At 40.9% G+C, this 20,239-nt stretch overlaps 2 protein-coding genes across 8 annotated transcripts in view; both read right to left on the bottom strand.

Annotated features, from left to right (window-relative positions):
* Positions 1-20,239, bottom strand: part of CaMKI (Calcium/calmodulin-dependent protein kinase I) — a 133,569-nt gene that overhangs the window by 73,683 nt on the left and 39,647 nt on the right. For 5 of the 7 annotated variants that reach the window (XR_011443484.1, XM_070282328.1, XM_043213540.2 and 2 more), the window contains exons 4-6: positions 5,618-5,662; positions 5,307-5,381; positions 5,095-5,233 (exon numbers count right to left, since the gene is read on the bottom strand). Coding sequence is in view for 6 of the 7 variants with exons in the window: in XM_070282328.1 (XP_070138429.1) it covers positions 5,095-5,233; positions 5,307-5,381; positions 5,618-5,662 (259 nt within the window). In the remaining variant the exon portion in view is untranslated. The remainder of the gene's footprint in view (positions 1-5,094; positions 5,234-5,306; positions 5,382-5,617; positions 5,663-20,239) is intronic. The other 2 variants (XM_070282330.1, XM_070282329.1) reach the window with 2 other exon arrangements.
* On the bottom strand, positions 14,042-14,842 carry LOC138926865 (uncharacterized). Its single transcript, XM_070282457.1, has one exon. It carries the CDS (start codon positions 14,840-14,842, stop codon positions 14,042-14,044), a length of 801 nt encoding a protein of 266 aa, XP_070138558.1.

The following is a 20,239-nucleotide window of genomic DNA, read 5'->3' as shown; positions in this document are numbered from 1 at the left end:
ACGACAAATTTTCCGATGAATAAAGTATTTGTATGTACGCCAAATTATATATGCATGTAAATATGTATTATATACACTGACGAGCAAAACTGTAACACGAGTTCAATATTTCAAAATATGACGCCAAACGGTAAAAAAAGTCAGATGTTACAGTTTTGCACTCTGGTTATTTTTTTTAACAAATATTTTTATTTATTTTTTTTAATAATGAGTCCACATTCCTTTGGACTTTTTGGAAGAGCTGACTTTTCTATGGGATTAGACATACTTTGGGTATACCGTTGTACCATTTCCGGTGGAACAGCATTCCATATGTCCTGTGTCCGTTCCCACAACTCCATCACTTTACTTGAAGGAACTGCATATTTCAACTGCTCCGATTTCACAGGACTCCACAAGTTTTTTTATTGGAGTCATGTCGGGAGATTGTGGTAGCCACTTCATAGATTGAAATTTCTGTTTTGCAATCTTATTTTTCACCATTATGGACGTGTGCTTCGGGTCGTTGCCTTTCCTTGAAAACGCATTTTTGTGCAAAAAGACCCATATTCTCAATAACCTTCGGAAGATTCTCTTGTAAAATGGCTAGATATTGCTCCTTTCGCATTATCCCATCGATTAATACTAAAGGACCAACTCCATTTAAATGAATTCATCCCCGAACCATGTTGGAACCACCACCGTGTTTGACGGTTTTTCGCACATTCCTTGGTGACCGCATCGCTTCGAGTCAGATGGACGCTCTTGGTATAGAATCTAGAAATCCTTTAAAGTTGAAACATTGAACTCGTGTTACAGTTTTGCTCGTCAGTGTATGTACACATATTTGTATACAAATAAATGTTTGGCTGCATTAAATTTAACTATTTTGTTAGGCGAAAAACGAACGAGGGGTAAAAGGGGGTGATGTGATGTGGATGATGTGATGTGGATATATCGACGCATTTCCGCAAAAGTATCGTAAGTCGCTCTTTTTCGAAATTGAGATTTTAATGCAAAATTGTTAGGCACCTATTGTCTCACTACCCTGTGAAATATTATAACTAAACACCCTATAGTTCCGATAAAAATTAAGTTTCAATTTTATCGTATGTTACAGTGATTTTCAATGTGCGCGCGAAATTATCGTATGTCCATACACAAATTTTTTGCATGGAAATACTTCAAACGCACAAAAATAAAGAAATATAATAACCGCTTTCTAATCGCTTAAACATATTATGATTTTGCTTATTGTTTGCAAGAGATTAAATAAAAAAAAGCTTTTCCTGTAAAATTGGATTTTTCAACATACGACACTTTTGCGGAAATGCGTCGATATGTATTTTGGGGTTTATTAATTTTTTCAACAGGCAGTTTGTTATTATTTATTTTATTCAAACTATTCAAATTGTTAGCTCTACTAGTTTTTAAGTACGTACGAGTTTAGGCTGATAAAAAGTCTGTTGTTTGGTCATTGAGCGTTTTCAATGCCGTAAATAAAAAAACGAATTTGTTAATTTTGAACGTTACAAATGTTTATTCCTGCATGCAGATGAAGCCGGATGATCCGCAGATAGACCAGCTTATGGTGCATGCAGGGACTCAAGTAAATACAGAGAGAGGCCCGACAAGTCACCTCGAGCTAAAGCTCTCGAAAATGGAGAGGGCGGCCTGACCTAGACATTGCCGAGCTAAAACTCTCTATAGAAAGCCCGTTGAGTCGAGCGGCCGAGAGAGAGTTGGCTTGCGATCAACAAAGCTTTTGTACAAACTTAGGCCTAATAAATAAACATTACACTAATCATTACACTAAACATTACATAAACATTATTTAAACATAAACATTAAACGCCGTGCTGCTGCTTGACCTGACATCTGCCTTACAAAAAAAAACATTTTTTTCTTAATTCGTTAATATTTTATTCGATTTGTGTTTTCTATCAGCTGATTACTGTGAAAGTTTCATGCGGTTTTATCAACGCTGGTAATTTTGGCGGGACTTTTAGCGCATTCACATTTGCATTGTCGTCAACATGAATAAAATCGAATATAAGATTTAAGTCATAAGATTTCTGTTTTTAAAAGAGAAATCCAACGACGATATTAAAAAGGAGTTAGACAAAGTTTATAAGGATTCAGCTCCATCGTTTTCAACAATAAAACATTGGACTGCTGAATTTAAACGTGGGCGGACAAGCATTTTTGACGATGATCGCCCAGAGAGGTGATAACACCAGAAATTGTGGATAAAGTCCATGGAATGATATTGGATGATCGCCAAATCAAGCTGCGAGAGATTGCAAATGCTCTAAACATTTCTGTGGAACGCGTTGGAAACATTTTACACAAATGTAAAATGTTTACACATCGTCAAGATGGGTGCCGCGGTTGCTCACAATGGAAAATAAACGCAACCGCTTGCACATTGCGAAGGAGAGTTTGGCATTGCTTAACGCAAACAAAAAAGAATTTTTTCGTCGTTTTGTGACTGTTGACAAACCTGGATTCATCCCCATACAACAGAGAGTATGGAACAGTCAAAGCAATGGATTTTTACTGGAGAAACGGCACCGAAAAAAGCAAGATCGGTTTGTCGGCCAACAAGGTGATGGCAACGGTTTTCTGAGATGCCCGAGGTGTAATTCATGTGGATTATCTGGAAAAAGGGAGAACAATTACGGGAGAATACTATTCCAATCTCTTGGGACGACTTGATTCGGAGCTGAAGAAAAAAAGGCCGCACCAGGACAATGCTCCCGCTCACAAGAGCGTTGTCGCCATGTCGAATTGTGTGAATTGCACTATGGGTCATTTCCGATCAATCAGTTATATGGCAGCTATAGGATATAGTCGACCGATCCCGGTCGTTCCGACTTATGTACTGCGTGCAAAGGAAAGAAAGTGTGTGAAAAGTTTCAAGTCCATAGCTTTAATATAACCCAATTTATTAAAATACAAAATCTAAAAAAAGTCCAAACATATTTCTTCAAATATACCAAAGTTGGTATTTCTACCAAAAACCATTTCCGATCGTTCAGTTATATGGAAGCTATAAGATATAGTCAGCCGATCGTTATAAAATTTGGTAGGTTGGATCAACTGACCAAAAATAGAATCTGCACTAAGTTCCTGCTTTCTATCTTCAAAAATACAAAAATTGAGTCACCTCCGATCGTTCATTTATATGGCAGCTAAAGGAAATAGTCGGCCGATCCTTATGAAATTTGGTAGGTCGAATCAACTGAAGAAACATTGAATCTGTACTAAGTTTCAGCTTTCTATCTTCAAAACACAAAAATTGGGTCACTTCTGATCGTTCAGTTATATGGCAGCTATAAGATATAGTCGGCCGATCCTTATGAAATTTGGCATGTCGTATTATTGTATGTCGTATTTGCCAAAAATAGCTTTCTTGTAAAATTTGAACTCTCTAACTCAAAAAACACTGCTATATATGTTATACTGTTATATGGCTGCTATAGGATACAGTCGGCCGATCCGGGTCGTTCCGACTTATATACTGCGTGCAAAGGAAAGAAGGATGTGTGCAGTTCGCGTAGCCTAGTTCGCGTAGAAACAGACAGACAGACGGACATTTCCGATCTTTCAGTTGTATGGCAGCTATAAGATATAGTCAGCCGCTTATTATGAAACTTGGTAGCTTAGACCAACTGACCAAAAATATAATCTTTAAAAACACAAAAGTTGGGACATTTCCGATTGTTCACTTATATGGAAGCTATAGGGTGTAGTTGGCCGATGCTTATGAACTTTGGTATGCCAAAAATTCAATTTGTACGAAATCTAAGCTCTCTAACTCTAAAAACACCGAAGTTATAGTCATATCATACAATATATGTATCATTATATCATTACAATACAAAATCTAAAAAAGTCCCAAGCTTCTATCTTCAAAAATACCAAAGTTGGTATTTCTACCAAAAACAATTTCCGATCGTTCAGTTATATGGCAGCTATAAGATATAGTCAGCCGATCCTTATAAAATTTGGTAGGTCGAGTTCACTGAACAAAAATATAATCTATACTACGTTTCAGTTTTCTATCTTCAAAAAAACGAAAGTTGGGTTACTTCCGATCGTTCAGTTATATGGCAGCTAGAGGATATAATCGGCTTATCCCGGCAGCTCAGACTTATAAACTGAGTGCGAAAGAAACACGGGTGTGTGCAAAGTTTCAAGCTTTAAACTGAGTCGATAGCTTTGAAACAGAGGGACTAGTTTGCGTAGAAACAGACAGACCGACAGACAGACGGACAGATGGACATGCTTATATCCACTTAGGAGGTGATCCTGATCAAGAATATATATGTATATGGTCGGAGATGTCTCCTTCACTGCGTTGCACACTTTTGACCAAAATTATAATACCATCTGCAAGGGTAAAAAATAATTTTTTTGTATTACAAAACAGATAAATAGCCGGCAAAAGGCGTTAACTTTTATTCCAATATACATATGTAGATTAACACATAAACCTCATTTGCAATACGACGTAATATCATTAGTTCTAACTTACGAAACACAGAATTTTTGGGGTTACGATCGATATAAAACATGTTAATATAAATCAACTAAATACAACAAATCAGTAGTTATGTAGAATAACTTGATGAATATTTTCCATACTTAAGATTAAAAATTATAGTGCAACAAACTTTGACCACGTGGAAGATAACCAGGCACAATCAGCTGACTTTAAATTGCTACTTAAAATCCAGGGATGGTCGCAAAAATTTGAAAAATATTTTTATAATGGTGCAAAAGTTTTTTAACGGAATTTCGAAAAAAACAAATTTTTTTATTTAACAAAATAATTTTGGATTTTATGCCGCAAAATCGGCGTTTCAGCCCAATGTGCAGTGATACCCTTGAACGACATGGCGGAAGTGCTTCCACAGAAAATCACCTTTAAATACCATAATCTATATTAACTGACTTTAACCCGTTCCAGCCATTTTCCCGTTTAAGTCATGCGCAGGGCAAAATTATAGATTTTTTAACGCGATATCTTACTACTTTGTTCTACACGTCAAACCGTAAATTATTGTTAAAATGGTTTTAAAATAATTTATAAATTCAACTTAAAATTACCTTTAAATCACGATGGACAACACCTTGCTCGTGCATATAGTCAACGGCTTCTAGTATTTGTCTTACAAGGTGAGAAGCATCTTTTTCAGTGTAAGATCCTTTCTCTACAATGCGATCAAATAGTTCACCTCCAGTTACCCTGCAAAACTCGCAAAAAAGAATTAGTCGTTTTCTGGGTTACGTAGCGTAATAAATAATTAAGATGCACATACAGTTCCATTACTAGGTACACCTTCAATTTATCCTCAAACGTCTCCAGAAGTTGCACAATGTTTGGGTGAGTTAGTCTGTAAAAATAATTTTAATTACTTGTTACTGAAAAGAAAAAATAATCATATGCTAAAAATTATTAACAAAATATGATTCCCAATTGATCAAAAAAATATATAAACTATAACTACGAACCTTCGAAGCCTTACCTATTCGTATCATTTAAATTTTATAGATTTTTAGTGGTATAATCTTGTCTATGTAAATTCTTAGGAAATTCTTATTAATCCAAAGGATTGGGGTATGAACTCACCGCGTTCCATTTGGACAATTGGCATCATTTTGATTAGCACTGAACCTAAATATGAAAAGAAAATAAAATTAAACAAAATAGAATGAGTTAAACAAGGAAAGCAATAAAAATTTTAAACAAAATGAATTAGACGAAATATTAAGAAATTGTTAATATGATTCTATTTTTTTTTTTATTTTATAGTAGATTTACTTAAAACTGAATATTATTTATAGAATTCAATCCCATAACACAGTGCGACAAAAAAAATTTGGAGGAACTTTTGAAGAGACCTAGTAGGAATTGTTTATTAGGTCGAATATAGAATAAAACCGTATTTGAAATTTTTTATACACACTCAAAACCTTGATTTATTTAGAAAAAACGGTTTTTCGGAACCTTTTTGCTCTTAAAAATTCCAAAGCGCGTAATTTTAAACCGCTTAAAAAATTTTTACGTTGTAGCTTTTGAAAAAAAATAGATCTTTCATTTATTTCAACAAAAAGGATAAACTTTTTACGCAAGAAACTGAAATTTTTGATTTTTTGTGTTTTTTGGACTTTGACGCCATTTTTTCGGTACAACTTCCAAGAAATGGTATAATTTTTGACTTATATCAATATTGTCTTGTTATTTCTGAATAAAACGAGACCAATTTCATTAGGAAATTATGTTGAAAATTGTTGAAGTTATAACGCTTTTCACAGGTCTCTTCAAAAGTTCCATATCACTGTCGCACTGTGTAATCTATCTCAAAACAATACAAAAGAATACACTTAACAAAAAATAAACAAAAATAAAAAAAATAATAGGTATTTTCTAAGATAGGCTAAGAAATTATAGGCAATAAGGCAATCGAATAAAAAAATAAGAGTCGTTTATGTTGTTGAATAAGCCTGCCTCTAAAATAAGCCAGCCGCTTTCGCAAAGCAATGACCCAAAATGCATATTGCAAAAATTGTGCTAAGATTATCAGCATTGAATTTAATCCTTCGTCGATATAAGATGCTTGTTGCAAGTTATCAAGTTCGGTTGTGATCGGAGCTGCTGTTTTTCTTCCTAGGTATATACCTTCTGTCAAAAAAATACCGGGACTGGATTAATTAAAACGCCTGTGCTAAACCGATTTCGGACATTTTTTTTTTTGTTATGTTTGTCGGGTCAAGCAGCAAGCAACTAATTTAAACACAAAAATTAATTAGTAACTGATGTTTTGTTGGTCGCAAGCCGACTCTCTTTCGGCCGCTCGGCTTTGCTAATTCGGCGTTTAAAGTTAGCGAGCATCCGCTCAGCCTATTCTGGAAGGTTGGCGCCACTCTCGTTCATCTTCTTACTGCGCTCGCATCCTAGATTGGATTTCCCATAGTGTTCATATATCCTCATAAATCCTAATTTCATATGCGGCCTGAATAAAGCTTATAGCGTTGAACCTAATTAAATTCTGATTTTTTATTTACGGCATTGAAAACGCTCAATGACCAAACAATGTTGCTAACACTGTTCTGCATTACTAAGTAAAGTTTGAGCGCGATCTGTGAAGTAGTTTGTTTACAAAATTACCTTTTCTAATTTATTTCTTTGGTTATTGATAAGTGAACGTGCATGGTTAAAGCAAAATGATTATGTTGGAAAATATGATTGCTCTTTGAGTTTTTGAGGAATATGCAATGAGGTGAAAAGTCTAAATGGAAGATTTAATCTGAAAATAATCTATTGCTGCAGATTTAATCTAATGCTGATGCGTAAGCATAAAACAACCATGAAAGCAGTGCTGAGCTGAGCGAAAAAACTTTCTTATTTCGGTTTTTCTTAATTTAAAAATTCGAATGTCGGTACTCGTTGAAAATTGAAAAAATAATTTTTATTTTCAATGTTTATACCCTTGCAGATGGTATTATAATTTTGTCCAAAAGTGTGCATCGCAGTGAAGGACACATCTCCGACCCTATAAAGTATATGTATTCTTGACCAGGATCACCTCCTGAGTTGATATGATTTTTGTATTCTTTTGCTTTATTAGTCTCGACAAAAAATTAACATACTTAACATAAATATAACCATAATAACGGGGGGGAAGGTGGTTGTTCATGGATGATGGATAGTGAGGGCTTGAGAACGGGCGGGACGACCGCTAGGCATTGTTTCGCCCGCCACAGGCCCCAACTCTCCACTCTACCACCTCTCCTGCTCGAAGCTCCTGAGCCTCTGCATTAACGCTGCAGCAAAATATGCTACTGCGTCCCAGAGCATCTGGTTCTCCAGCATTACCTCCACAAGGTTTCCTGGGTGGATTGATCGGCCGCCGTCGTCTCCAGTCGGTGGCGCTCTCGTGCAAACCGGCGGCCCTCAAAGACAACGTGCCTGGCGTCCTCGACTATCGATCTCCCGCACTTCGGGCACCAGTTCTCCTCCGCGTGGCCAAAACGCTTCAGGTATTGCCGGAAGCAGCCATGTCCACTCAAGACCTGGGTCAGCGTCCCAGCAATCCCGCCAGGCTGTGAGCGACCTCTCCTTGGCATACTCCCTTGCAGCTGTATTGGGGGTGCCGCCGGCACCCTCATTGCGAGCACGGGTTCCCTTAAGCTCCTTGAGCTCTCGAGCGCGCTCCTTCAGCGGGACCATCCCCGCAATAACCAGAATGGCGTCGTCGGAGACTGTCCTGAAGCCGGACGCGACTCTTATAGCACCAAGCCTGTAAACTGCATCTACCCCTCTCCTGTAGCTGGGCGTATTCATCGCTTCAGCCCAGATGGGCGCTGCATACAAAATTTGCGCCGAGGCAACGCTCACGAGGAGCCTTCTCCTGTTCTGCTTGGGGCCTTTGGTGTTTAGAAGGATCCTGGCGAGGCCCCTGGTAGTGGCTGCAGCCTTGCCCTGGATATATTCAAGGTGCTCGCGGAAGGAGAGCCGGGCGTCGATCATCACACCCAGATATTTTATGGCCCGCTGGGAGGTTATGGCCATTCCACCAACCCGGATCAGCACCGCTTCGGTCTTTTGCGGGGCTAGGCTTAGACCGGCATTTTGGAGCCAAATCTCCATTGCCTCGATTGCCTTGTTCGCCGCTCTCTCCACTTCCTCCCTGTGCTTGGCCACAATCACAAACGCTACGTCGTCTGCGAAGCCGATGACGTCGCATCCCGCTGGGAGCTGCAGCCTCAGGTTCCCGTCATACATGGCGTTCCACAGCAGCGGTCCTAGGACCGATCCTTGGGACCCACCCGCCGTAACGTCGTAGGACTCCGTGCCCATGTCCGTGTCGACCAGTAGCACTCTGCAGCTAAAGTAGCTACTGACGACGTTCATTATGGCCATGGGAACGTCGCCTTAGGGCTGCCAGTGTTTTGCCCCAGTCCGCCGTGTTGAAGGCGTTCCTGATTTCCAGGGAGACTATCAGGCAGTATTGCTTGGAGCCACCTTCCCACCTGGTTCCCGCAATTGCGTTGCAAGCAATGCCGACCACCTCTGCTATGGCATCCACCGTAGACCTTCCCTTCCGGAACCCATACTGCTTGGGAGACAGCCCTCCCGCCTCCTCTATGGCACCCTCTCGAAGACCTTGCCCGTTGTGTCCAGCAGGCAGATTGGCTTATAGGACGACGCCTCCTCCCTTGGTTTCCCTGGTTTGGGGAGCAGCAGGAGCTTCTGTACCTTCCACCTGGTGGGAAAAGTGCCTTTGCGGATACATTTATTGTACAGCTCCGCAAAGCTGCCCGGCTGCAGAGCTAGAGCCAGCTTCAGGGCTCGGTTAGGAACCGAATCCGGCCGGGTGCTTTGTTCGGGGCCAGACCTCTCCCTATGGCCAGAACTTCCTCTTCCGTTACCTCCTCAGCCGCTTCATTGTCTGCTGCGGGGGTGGGAAGCTGGGTGACCTGGTTGCCGGCTGGGAACAGTGCTTGCACTATGGTCCTTAGTACGTTCGGTTCCGTGGGGGACTGGCTTCCTGCGCGCAGCCTCTTCACCACTATCCGGTACGAGTTGCCCCATGGATTTTCCTCCGCCGAGTCGCATAGCTCCAGGAAGCATTTCCTTTTGCTGTCTCGGATGGCCACCTTCAATGCTTTGCGTCGGTCCTTGAAGGCTAGGTGCCGCTCCACAAAGGCGTCGGTGCCTCTCACGCGCTGCATAAGCCTCCTTGCTCTCATGCACTCAGCTCGGATGGAGCCAATCTCGTCGCTCCATCAGTAAACGGGAGCGCGGTTTTTACGGTAGCGGCTTCTCCGCTGCATGCTCGCCATGCACGCTGCCTCCAGCTTAGCAGCCAGGGTATCAGCCATTTCGTTGGCTCCGCTTGGTAAGACGTTGCCGATGTCGCGCGCTGCCTGCTGCCTCGGTGAAGTTCCTCGCCTGGAGCGTGCCGACTCTGTAGCCTCGTGGATTCGGATCCCTCGGTCGTTCTTGAGGGCTACCAATTGAGCACAATATTGCTTCGTGGTCGCTGGCCATAAAGCTGCCGCTTATCCTCCAGTTAGCGTCAGTCGCTAGCAAAGGGTTTGCGAACGTCAGGTCTATGATGGATCCTGCTCCGGCTCTGCTAAAGGTGTGCTGGTTTCCTTCGTTCAGCAGTACGAGATCGAGTGAGGCAAAGGTTTCTCTGACCACTCTCCCTCTCGCATTCATCCTCGGGCAGCCCCAGTCCTGCGCCCATGCGTTGAAGTCCCCTGCTACAAGGACGTCAGAACGGCCTCTAATATCATTTCCTAGGCAGTCCATCATGCGCTCAAACTCATTGGTGGTTAGATGCCATGTAGCAGCTGTAAAGCCATGCCCCACCTATCTGAGCCCTTACGAATCCCACTGCACTGTGCACTGAAAGCATTGTCGCGCCTGTTGCGCCGCAGCTCCAGATGGCAGCCTTCCCCGATAGGTCAACTGCCCAGCGGTTGTCTGAGCCAGTCCTATGGGGCTCGCTTAGGAGCGCTATGTCCGGCATACTGACTACCCAACCTTCACCTTGCCCACAGCAATGATGGCCTTGGCAAGGCTCGCGGGGAAAGTCTCGATAGCGTTCTGCGTCTGGCCATAACTGCTTCTCAGCTTCTTGACTTTCAAGGCGATGATGTCCAAGATTTACACGAGAGCTATTTTTGGCAAAAAAATTACGACATGCCCAATTTCATAAGGATCGGCTGACTATATCCCATAGCTTCCATATAACTGCTTCCATAATAGCTTCCATTCTTATTTCTAAACAATTCATCATTTACTTAACTTAAATTTTGTCAATTTCATTCGTCGTGCAAACATATGCACCAGGTCACTAAGACCATTCGGTCAACATCTCCCCTTTTGGGACACAGACGCACATTCACTTGTGCCGTCTTCATTCTCTTTCCCCTCTTGGGACACAGACGCACACTCACTCGGGCCGTCTTCATTCTCTTTCCCCTTTTGGGACACAGACGCACATTCTCTTGTGCCAACCGCAGGCTCTCCCCCATTTTGGGGCTCATCACTACCTCGTGTTTCTCCTGTTAATTCGCTGGTTAATTGTCTATTCGGTAGCGCTCTCAGAGACTCATGAGAGTATTTATATATCCGCTTATTGACTAAAGATTTCAGTTCGTATCTATCTCCATCTAACACTCTGACTACTTGAAACGGACCCTTAAACTTGGGATCAAGTTTTGTCTGATGGCGCTCTTCAGCTTTCAGCAAAACATGATCCCCTACCTTATGCGCAATAACCTTCGCCTTGTTCTTATCAAATCTTTCTTTATCGTACTGTGCATTTTTGTCCATGTTTCCTTTAGCTTCTATTCTAGCATTTTCTCTATTCACTATATTATCTTCTTCATTTATTTTCAGCATACCAAAAGGCCTAGCCTCTTTCCCTATTAGCAACTCTAGAGCACTAGATTTTGTAACTCTATTTGTGGAGCAATTCATGGCTAACTGAATGTCTTGCAATGCATCCTGCCAAGAACGCTCACTAGTTTCTACAGCAGTTAGCATAGCTTTTAGCGTGCTCATCACACGTTCCACCTGTCCATTAGCACGGCTTGCGCCCGTGGCTATTAAGTGCAAGTCAATTTTATTCGTTGAGCAAAATTCACGGAATTTACCACTAGAAAAGCTCCTGCCTTGATCTGTGATGATTCGACTGGGAACTCCAAAGAAAGATATACCTGACTTCACAGCTTTAATGCAATTTTCTGAGTCTAGATTAAGAGTGTGATACAAGTGAACAAACTGTGTAAATGCATCTACCTGTACAATGATATATTCCTTCAGGTCGTTTTTCCCGCTGAGCTTGCCACTTATGTCTACGTGGATAGTATGCCAGGGTATACTAATCTTAGGTATGGGGTGCAGTTCCATTTGTGCCTTTCCAGAAGGGGGCTTAGATAATTTGCAGGTTATACAATTTTCAACGAACTTCTTGACATATTTAGACATATGTTCGAACCAGAATTGTTCATAGACCTTGTCTAGAGTCTTCTGCCACCCTAAATGCATCATAGCCTCATGTACATGGTTTATAACGGACCACCTAAACGCCTTAGGAATCACTGGTAAACAACGAGTCATGCCGTTACGTTGTATCTTGCGATATAATAGCTCAGTTCTAATTTCATAAGTTTTCTTTACATCTGTCTCTATATCTTCGCTTTTTAACTGGTCCATGATTTTTATTATGCTATCATCTCGTTGTTCGGCTATCAGCCAATTATTTGTTATTGCAGCTAGATCTACACGAACCTCTGCTCTACGGATGACAGTTGAGACTACAGGAATTGGATTGCGCGATAAAAAGTCCACATGTGCCATTTGGCTACCCTTTCTATACTCAATGACAAATTCAAAAGCCTGTAAATACCCCCACCAGCGGTGTACTCTTGGGGTCAATTCAGCTTTCTTTTGTGTCGCTTTTAGTGAATTGCAATCGGTGTATACAGTGAATTTTCTACCATATAGATAATGTCTGAAGTGCTTCACTGCATTGTAAACGGCTAAAGTTTCTAGCTCATATGAGTGATATTTAGCTTCGGATACTGTTGTGCGTTTGCTAAAATATTCAACTACTCTTTGTTTACCGTCTATTTTGTGTATTAAGATTGCGCCATACCCATCAGCACTGGCATCTGTATGCAATTCGATTTGGAGCTCAGGGTCAAAAATTGTCAGTACAGGGTCAGTCGTCAGTACTTTGATAATCTTTTGTCGGATCTGCTCATGCTCCTCTTTCCAAATAAACGTTTTAAGTTTGGAGGTGAACTCATAAAGCGGCTTCATCTGCTCTGAGAACCGCGGGACAAATTGTCTGAAGTACGATGCCAGGCCTATAAATTGCCTTAACTGCGTTACAGTGGATGGTGGCGACAGAGCAGTCAGGGCTTCTATCTTACTTGGATTCGGTTTAATTTCACTATCTTTAATATAGAATCCTAGGTACTCTACTCCTGTACGAAGAAAGGTGCACTTCTTTATATTAAATGTAAAACCTGCCTCAGACAAGACTCTCAGAACTATACCTAACCTTTCATATGCTTCCTCCTTTGTTTCTGCTACAATCAGCACATCATCTATATAGACTACTACGTAGGAATAGGCTAAGTCACCCAGAGCTCGCACTATGGCACGCTGAAATATCGAAGATGCATTTTTTTAGCCCAAATGGCATCACCAGAAATTCATACTGACCCTCTGGGGTGACGAATGCTGTTTTTTAGGGTGCTGAGTTAGGGTGAATCGGTATTTGATAAAATCCGCTGGCCATGTCTAGAGTGGAAAAATATTTTCCGCCTCGCAAGCGATCTATCTGATCAGAAATCAATGGCAACGGGTACTTATCTGAGACAGTGTTTGAATTTAGCTCACGAAAATCAATGCACAGCCTGTCGCTGCCATCTTTCTTTTTAACTAATAGCATTGGACTTGCAAATGGCGAATTGCTTGGACGGATCACATTGGATTTAATCATTTGGTCTATTTTTTCCCTAACTAATAGCTTATCATCTGCACTAAGTCGATATGGGCGCCTTTGAACAGTTTTATTCTCGTCTATCAAACGAATTTCTAATGCCCCTGTGGTTACGCGCTTAGTTGGGATTCCATTTATAAAATTGCCAGAGTATTTTTGCAATACGTTCTTTAGTTTACATTTATCAATTTCACTTAATTCTATGTTAGTATCAAGTAAATTTTCAAAATTAGATGTATCTTCATGTATAGCATTAATAATCTTAGTTTTGTAAATATTTAGTTTGTCTGTTTCGATCATAACACCAAAACCAAGATGGAATATATCTTGACCAATCATTACGTCATGCTTTAAATAATTGTCTAATACGACATGGAACACGATTTCTAAATTAAATTCGGATATTTGAATCGTAGACAAAATCTGCAAATGGCTCTTAACAATATTGTCGCCAATTCCTCTTAGTACAATTAAATTATTAAATCTTTTTCCAGCAATTTTGTAACTTAATTTTTCCTTAATCAAGGAACACTCGGCGCCAGAGTCAAAAAAAATGGAAAGATCTCACCCCTTTGATGGAATAAACCTTTGGGCTGAAGAACTTCACATATGTCGACGCGCTTCTCCTTGTACTCGCCGTGTCCACTAGTACTGCCTTTGGAGCATACAGAAGCAATATGTCCAACCTCACCCCACTTGTAGCATCTTATGTTTGAACGCTCCTTTATTCCGGACCCACTGCTTCCACTCTGATTTTTTCCTTTGGTGAACGATGAGCTCTCCATGCGAGCACGGCACTGGGCATATTTGTGGCCAATCTTTCCACAATAATGGCATTTCACCTGCATCTGCATTCGTGGTTTCTTCTTGTCCGAGCTTGACGAATTTTCATCATATTCGTGTTTGCGCTTCTTGAAGGCGTAAGCTTGCAGCTGCCGCTGTAGTTCATTGCGCGTCGTTACATTCGTCGTAAAGACCCAATGCAGTAAATTAGTGTCAATTTGCGTCATGTGGGCTAACGCTATTGACACCGCAATCTCCTCCAGTTCCGTCGACTTCCACTTGGATAGCAACAGCGTAACTATGCGACTGCCATATTCTGCAAAGCTTTCTCCAGATCTGGGATGCCCGTTTAACACATTAATCAGTACGGCAGCCGTTGTCTCAATGCCCACGAATCGCTGAATGAACAGTTCCCTGAATTGGGTCCAGGTGATGCCAGCAAAGCAAACCTGGGACAGCCATTGCGAAGCACTGCCTTCCAACGCTTTGCTGAGTGCTATTACTAAGGCGCTGCCTTCGAGTGTATTACCATGCACCATGCTGATGCATCTGTTCCAGCGCCATCGGGATTAAATTTGGGTAGTGTCACGTGCGTGGTTTTCCCATCCGACGCCGAGGCTCTTGGCGCCTGCATGGTTTTTATAATTTCCATGAGATTTTTGTTTTGCTCCTCCAGCGCTGCCATATATTGAGCAGAGCTGTGCTCTTGTGGCGAAGGCGATCCCACTTCTGATGACGGATGACCGGGAATATCCTCCATTGTCCTTTAAACTTTTGTTACTTATGCGCGAGCACAGCGAGTTCCGCTCACCTACGTTACCCAAGCCAGAATGATTCTACTCTCCTCGATCATTACGCTCAACCCTGCTTTCGCAGCATTCTCTCTCTCTCGAGTCGAGCCTATATCGTTATCTCTTTTCATCTCACGACTTTCGGTAACTCGTCAACGGACCTCACTCATCAGCAGAGACTATCACCGTCTCTGCTGCTATGCCCTTCGCATTCTGTACTTTCCTGAACTAACTGTTTCCCGACATATACATTATTGGGTCGGAGATATCTGCTCCACTGCGTTGTACACTTTTGACAAAAAAATACCCTTCTGTAAGCCTTCTTCACATTATGTTATCTAGTGCACCTGTACTACCTCTTTCCTGTACATGTAGAGTTTCTTTTTACACTATTTTATTACTGTCTCTTTCAACAGGCTTTTTTCATTATTATTACATTACTATTTTATTTCTTAAATCCTTATCACCTCTTTTAAACTTAGCTGGTATTTGCCTATTCGGAATTTTCCTGATGTCAACATCATGTCAACATTCCGCTCTAACAATTCGGTTATTTGAAACGGCCCCCTAAACTTTGGACTTAACTTTGTTTGATTTTTTTTTCCTTATTACTCCTCTCGGGAGCTTAGGGCCTCTACAAGGGATCTTCACCAAACTTTATTTGGCGCTGTTTGTTTTATCGTGTCCCAGCTGATGTTTTCCCGGGATATTTCTAGGAGTGCTGTACGGCGCCAGGTCATCTTTTGGCGACCCACTCTTCTGCTTCCTTGTGGGTTCCATTTCAGAGCCATTCTTACGATGCTTCCTGGATCCTTCCTCAGAGCGTGGCCAATCCATTTCCATTTCCGTTTCTTTATTTGTTTCTGGATTGGCACCTCTCCTTTGCAGTGCTATAAGTCCTCATTGGATATTCTGTCTGGCCAGAATACCCCAAGTATTATTCTCAGGCACTTGTTGATGTAAGCCTGCAGCTTCATCAATATCCCTTGAGAGGTCATCCACGTCTCCGATCACTATAGCAGTATGGATTTTACACACGAGTTGAATATGCGCAGCTTTGTTTTTCTGTTTTTCTGCTGGTTTCTCCATACTCGGTGTAGTCTTCCCAATGCAGACCTCGCTTTGCGCAGTCGGTTCTCCACATCACTTTCCACTCCACCATTTGATGTTATGATAGTACCGAGGTATGTGAAGCTGTCGACGAAGTCGAATATCTCCGATTGTGATGTTGTTTGTGTTGGAGTTGTTGATCCGCATAGCTTTCGTTTTTGATGCGTTGATCTTTAAACCTACTGCGCCAGCTCGGATCTCGAGGTCCCTAGCTTTGGCTTGTATGTCTTCGAATTTGTGAGCCAAGAGACATATGTCATCCGCGTAATCCAAGTCTTCTAGATGTCGGGTGAAGTTCCAAGTGATTCCGCGTCTGTCCATGCATACTTCTCTCATAATTTCGTCGACTACCAAGTTGAACAGAAGTGGTGATAGAGGACATCCTTGCTTGACGCCTGTGTTCGTCTGGAAGGGTGCACTAATTTTCCCGTTGTGCAGTACCGCCAGCTCAGCAAGAGCCCTCCATATCGCTGCTCTGTCTACCGAATCGAATGCCTTCTGGAAATCTATGAACAAGAGGTACAGCGGCGAGAGCCATTCCACAGTTATTGCGCCATTCTCGGTTATTGCGCGTAGTGTGTTTGCCTGGTCTACGCAGCTCCTGTGTGGTCTGAATCCTCCTTGTTCATCTCGTAGTGTTGGCTCGATCTTTTCCTGAAGACGTTCGTTCAGTAGAGTGGCTAGTACCTTGTAACTTGTGTTCAACAGGGTAATGCCTCGCCAGTTGTTTCAGTCACTGAGGTCTCCTTTCTTCGGTAGCTTTATGATGGTTGCTTTTTTCCAGGATGTTGGGATCCGCTCCCTTTCCCATATATTATTGAAATGTGGATGCAGTGTTTCGGCCATTAGTTGCGTGTTAATCTGGAGAAGTTCGGCCGGTATCTCCAGCCGCTTGGTTGTGTTTTAATTTCCTGATAGCATCCTTTATTTCTCTAATTGATGGTCCCGTGGGTGATATTCTGAAGTTATTGCTCGGTACAATACTACTGAAGTTTTCTTGCGTGCTGCTCGGTTGTTCTGTGCAGCTGATATCCATAAAATGCTGTCGCCATCTTTGGAGTTGTGCCTCCAGGAGTAAGGAGTCTTCCATCTGGGTCCCGCACTGGTTGGGTTCGCCTATGGAAGCTTCCGATCAGTTGACTAATTATCTGGTACAATGAGCGCATGTTGTTCATGTTGGCTGCGCTTTCTGCATTTTCAGCGAGCCTGTCCAGAAATTTTCTTTTGTCGTTTCTTGCTGATTTCTTCACCAACATGCATAGCTCAAACTTTGTTTGATGACGCTCTAAATTTTTCAACAATACAAAATCTCCAACTGTGCATCCAACAATTTTAGACTTGTTATACCCTTGCAGAGGGTATTATAATTTTGTCCAAAATGTGCAACGCAGTGAAGGAGACATCTCCGACCCTATAAAGTATATATATTCTTGATTAGGATCACCTCCTAAGTTGATATGAGCATGACCGTCTGTCCATCTGTCTGTCTGTATCTACGCGAACTAGTCTCTCAGTTTTAAAGCTATTGACTTGAAACTTTTCACACACCCTTCTTTCCTTTGCACGCAGTATATAAGTCGGAACGACCGGGATCGGCCGACTGTATCCTATAGCTTCCATATAACTGATTGATCGGAAGTGGTATAACTTTGGTGTAGAGTTAGAGAGTTCATATTTAACATGAGAGCTATTTTTGACAAAACATTACGACATGCCAAATTTCATAAGGATCGGGTGACTATATCCTATAGCTGCCATATAACTGAACGATCGGAAATGACCCAACTTTCGTGTTTTTGAAGATAGAAAGCTGAAACTTGGTACAGATTATATTTTTGGTCAGTTGATCCAACCTACCAAATTTTATAACGATCGGCTGACTATATCTTATAGCTGCCATATAACTGAACGATCGGAAATGGTTTTTGGTAGAAATACCAACTTTGGTACTTTTGAAGATAGAAGCTTGGAACTTTTTTTAGATTTTATATTATAATAAATTGGGTTATATTATCATATTCTCATTAGGATCGGCAAACAATATTCGATGTTTGCGATATATATCCGTTTTAACTGCAAGGGTATATCAACTTCGGCTCCGTCCGAACTTAGTTTTCCTTGTTTTTTTTTCAAATTGTTCCTTGTTATATGACGGCTCGACCTCTCCTATCATATCGAAAGGTCTCAGTGAACACGTCTAAGAGGCTTGCCTTTGTCACTCGACTAATCGTACAGGTCAAAGCCAAATGAACTTCTCCTATTGCTTCTTGCCAAGATCGATTGCTAGTTTCAGCGGCACTTAATAAGTTCTTTAGGGTTCTCATAAGGCTTTCGACTTGTCCGTTTGCTCTACTTGCGCCCGACGCAATCAAATGCAAATTAATTTTTTGTTGAGACAAAACTCCCTAAATCTAGTGCTGGCGAAATATCTGACCCCAAACAAATGGTACTCCATTAATGCAATTTTCAGCATTTTCAATTTTAAACGTGTGGGTTAAATAGAAAACTTTAGTAGAGGGGTCCACCTTTTCAGTAATGTCAATGTCACCATGTATAATGTCATGTATAAAAATGAAAGTATCGGTAAAGTACTTAAAAAAAACTCATCACTAAGAACTTTACATAAAAGATGCTGGATCTAGAGAAAATAAACGTTCATAAAAAATAGTAGTTTTGTTAAGAGGTTATATACAGTTGTACCGCGCAAAAATATGGATTTTTATCGATTTTTTTTTGACACCATAGAAAATATTTATGAAAAATGTTTTACCGACGTTGTTTAGTTCATGTTTCTGGGTACTTAATTAAATTTTTTCATAAAAAAATATTACATAACAAAATTGTACCATCGAAAAAGATTGTTATCCGAATTCCCGGATCGTCTTTTTTCGATGGTGTCTTGCAATGGACATGATTTCCCGAAAACGGTTCATCCGAAATCCAAAATTCAAAAAAGTTTAGTTAGTATATTGTATTGTCTAGTCCATGAACGAGGGATTTTTAGAAATTTTGATTAAAAAAAAAATGGCGACGTTTTTAACAAAAAATGTACTTTTTCAACGTATAAGGTTTTCGTTTTTTGTGCTTTATAAAAGGAGATTTCAAAAAAATTAAAAATCCCTCGTTCACGGACTAGCTAATATCATAATAAATAAGTGGTCAAAATTTGGTGTTGATCGGATTAATAGTTTTTTAGTAATCGTGTCCACCGAAAAAACAAGATTCTGAGATAATCGCGTTCAAAGTTTCAAGTTTGTTCAAGTTTTATATGCAGAAAGTGCGCTATAAATAGCTACAGCTTCGGTTCTAACGCTCCGATCGTTATGAATTTTTGTGAGAGTATTCCCAATAGAATATACTTAAAGAATATGCAATAAAACTGATTTACCGATTTGGAAAACACGATAATTCTCTTGATGCGTTGGATAGAAGGATTGAAGAACCACTACCTTAAGGTGACACAGAAGAAGCAAAGGAGCACAAGGAGCTGACTGATTTCGTTCGCAAAGCCAAAAGCTACCGAAAATCCATGTTTACGTTTGCAGTCACGGACTAAGTTGTATTATAAATATTATGAATTAGACTGCACACGGTACATAGAAAGCCTTAAAGAATTTAAAGAAGATGCTTTAAAGAACTGTAAGCCTACAGAAATGCAAAAACCTACGTTTTCACAACGAGATATGCAACAAGTGTGTCTATTTTCATTGGAATCCAGCTAATGATGTTCCAAACCATATAGCAAAATCGCGTACTGTAAGCCTTTCAAAGAAAAAGAAAAAAGTTCGATGAACTAGTTCGATCAGGTTGTCATGTTTGGAATTTTAAATCGAACGAAAATGACAACATGGAGACCCAGGAGACTTTGGGTAACACAGAATATAAGGCCATTAGTCAGTATTCAGGATGCCACCGTTTAAAAAAGAAAGAGCATTGGTTCTGGAACTATATAAAATAGAAGAAGGATAGTCGTCCGAAGTAAAGAATTCAGAATGGTAAAGAAGAAACTGTGCAGAGCCTGCGGTGACTCTCGTC

This window comes from Drosophila bipectinata, chromosome 4 (genome assembly GCF_030179905.1).
Source record: "Drosophila bipectinata strain 14024-0381.07 chromosome 4, DbipHiC1v2, whole genome shotgun sequence".
NCBI classification, from domain to species: Eukaryota; Metazoa; Arthropoda; class Insecta; order Diptera; family Drosophilidae; genus Drosophila; species Drosophila bipectinata.
This window is presented reverse-complemented; position numbering and strand designations above follow the sequence as displayed.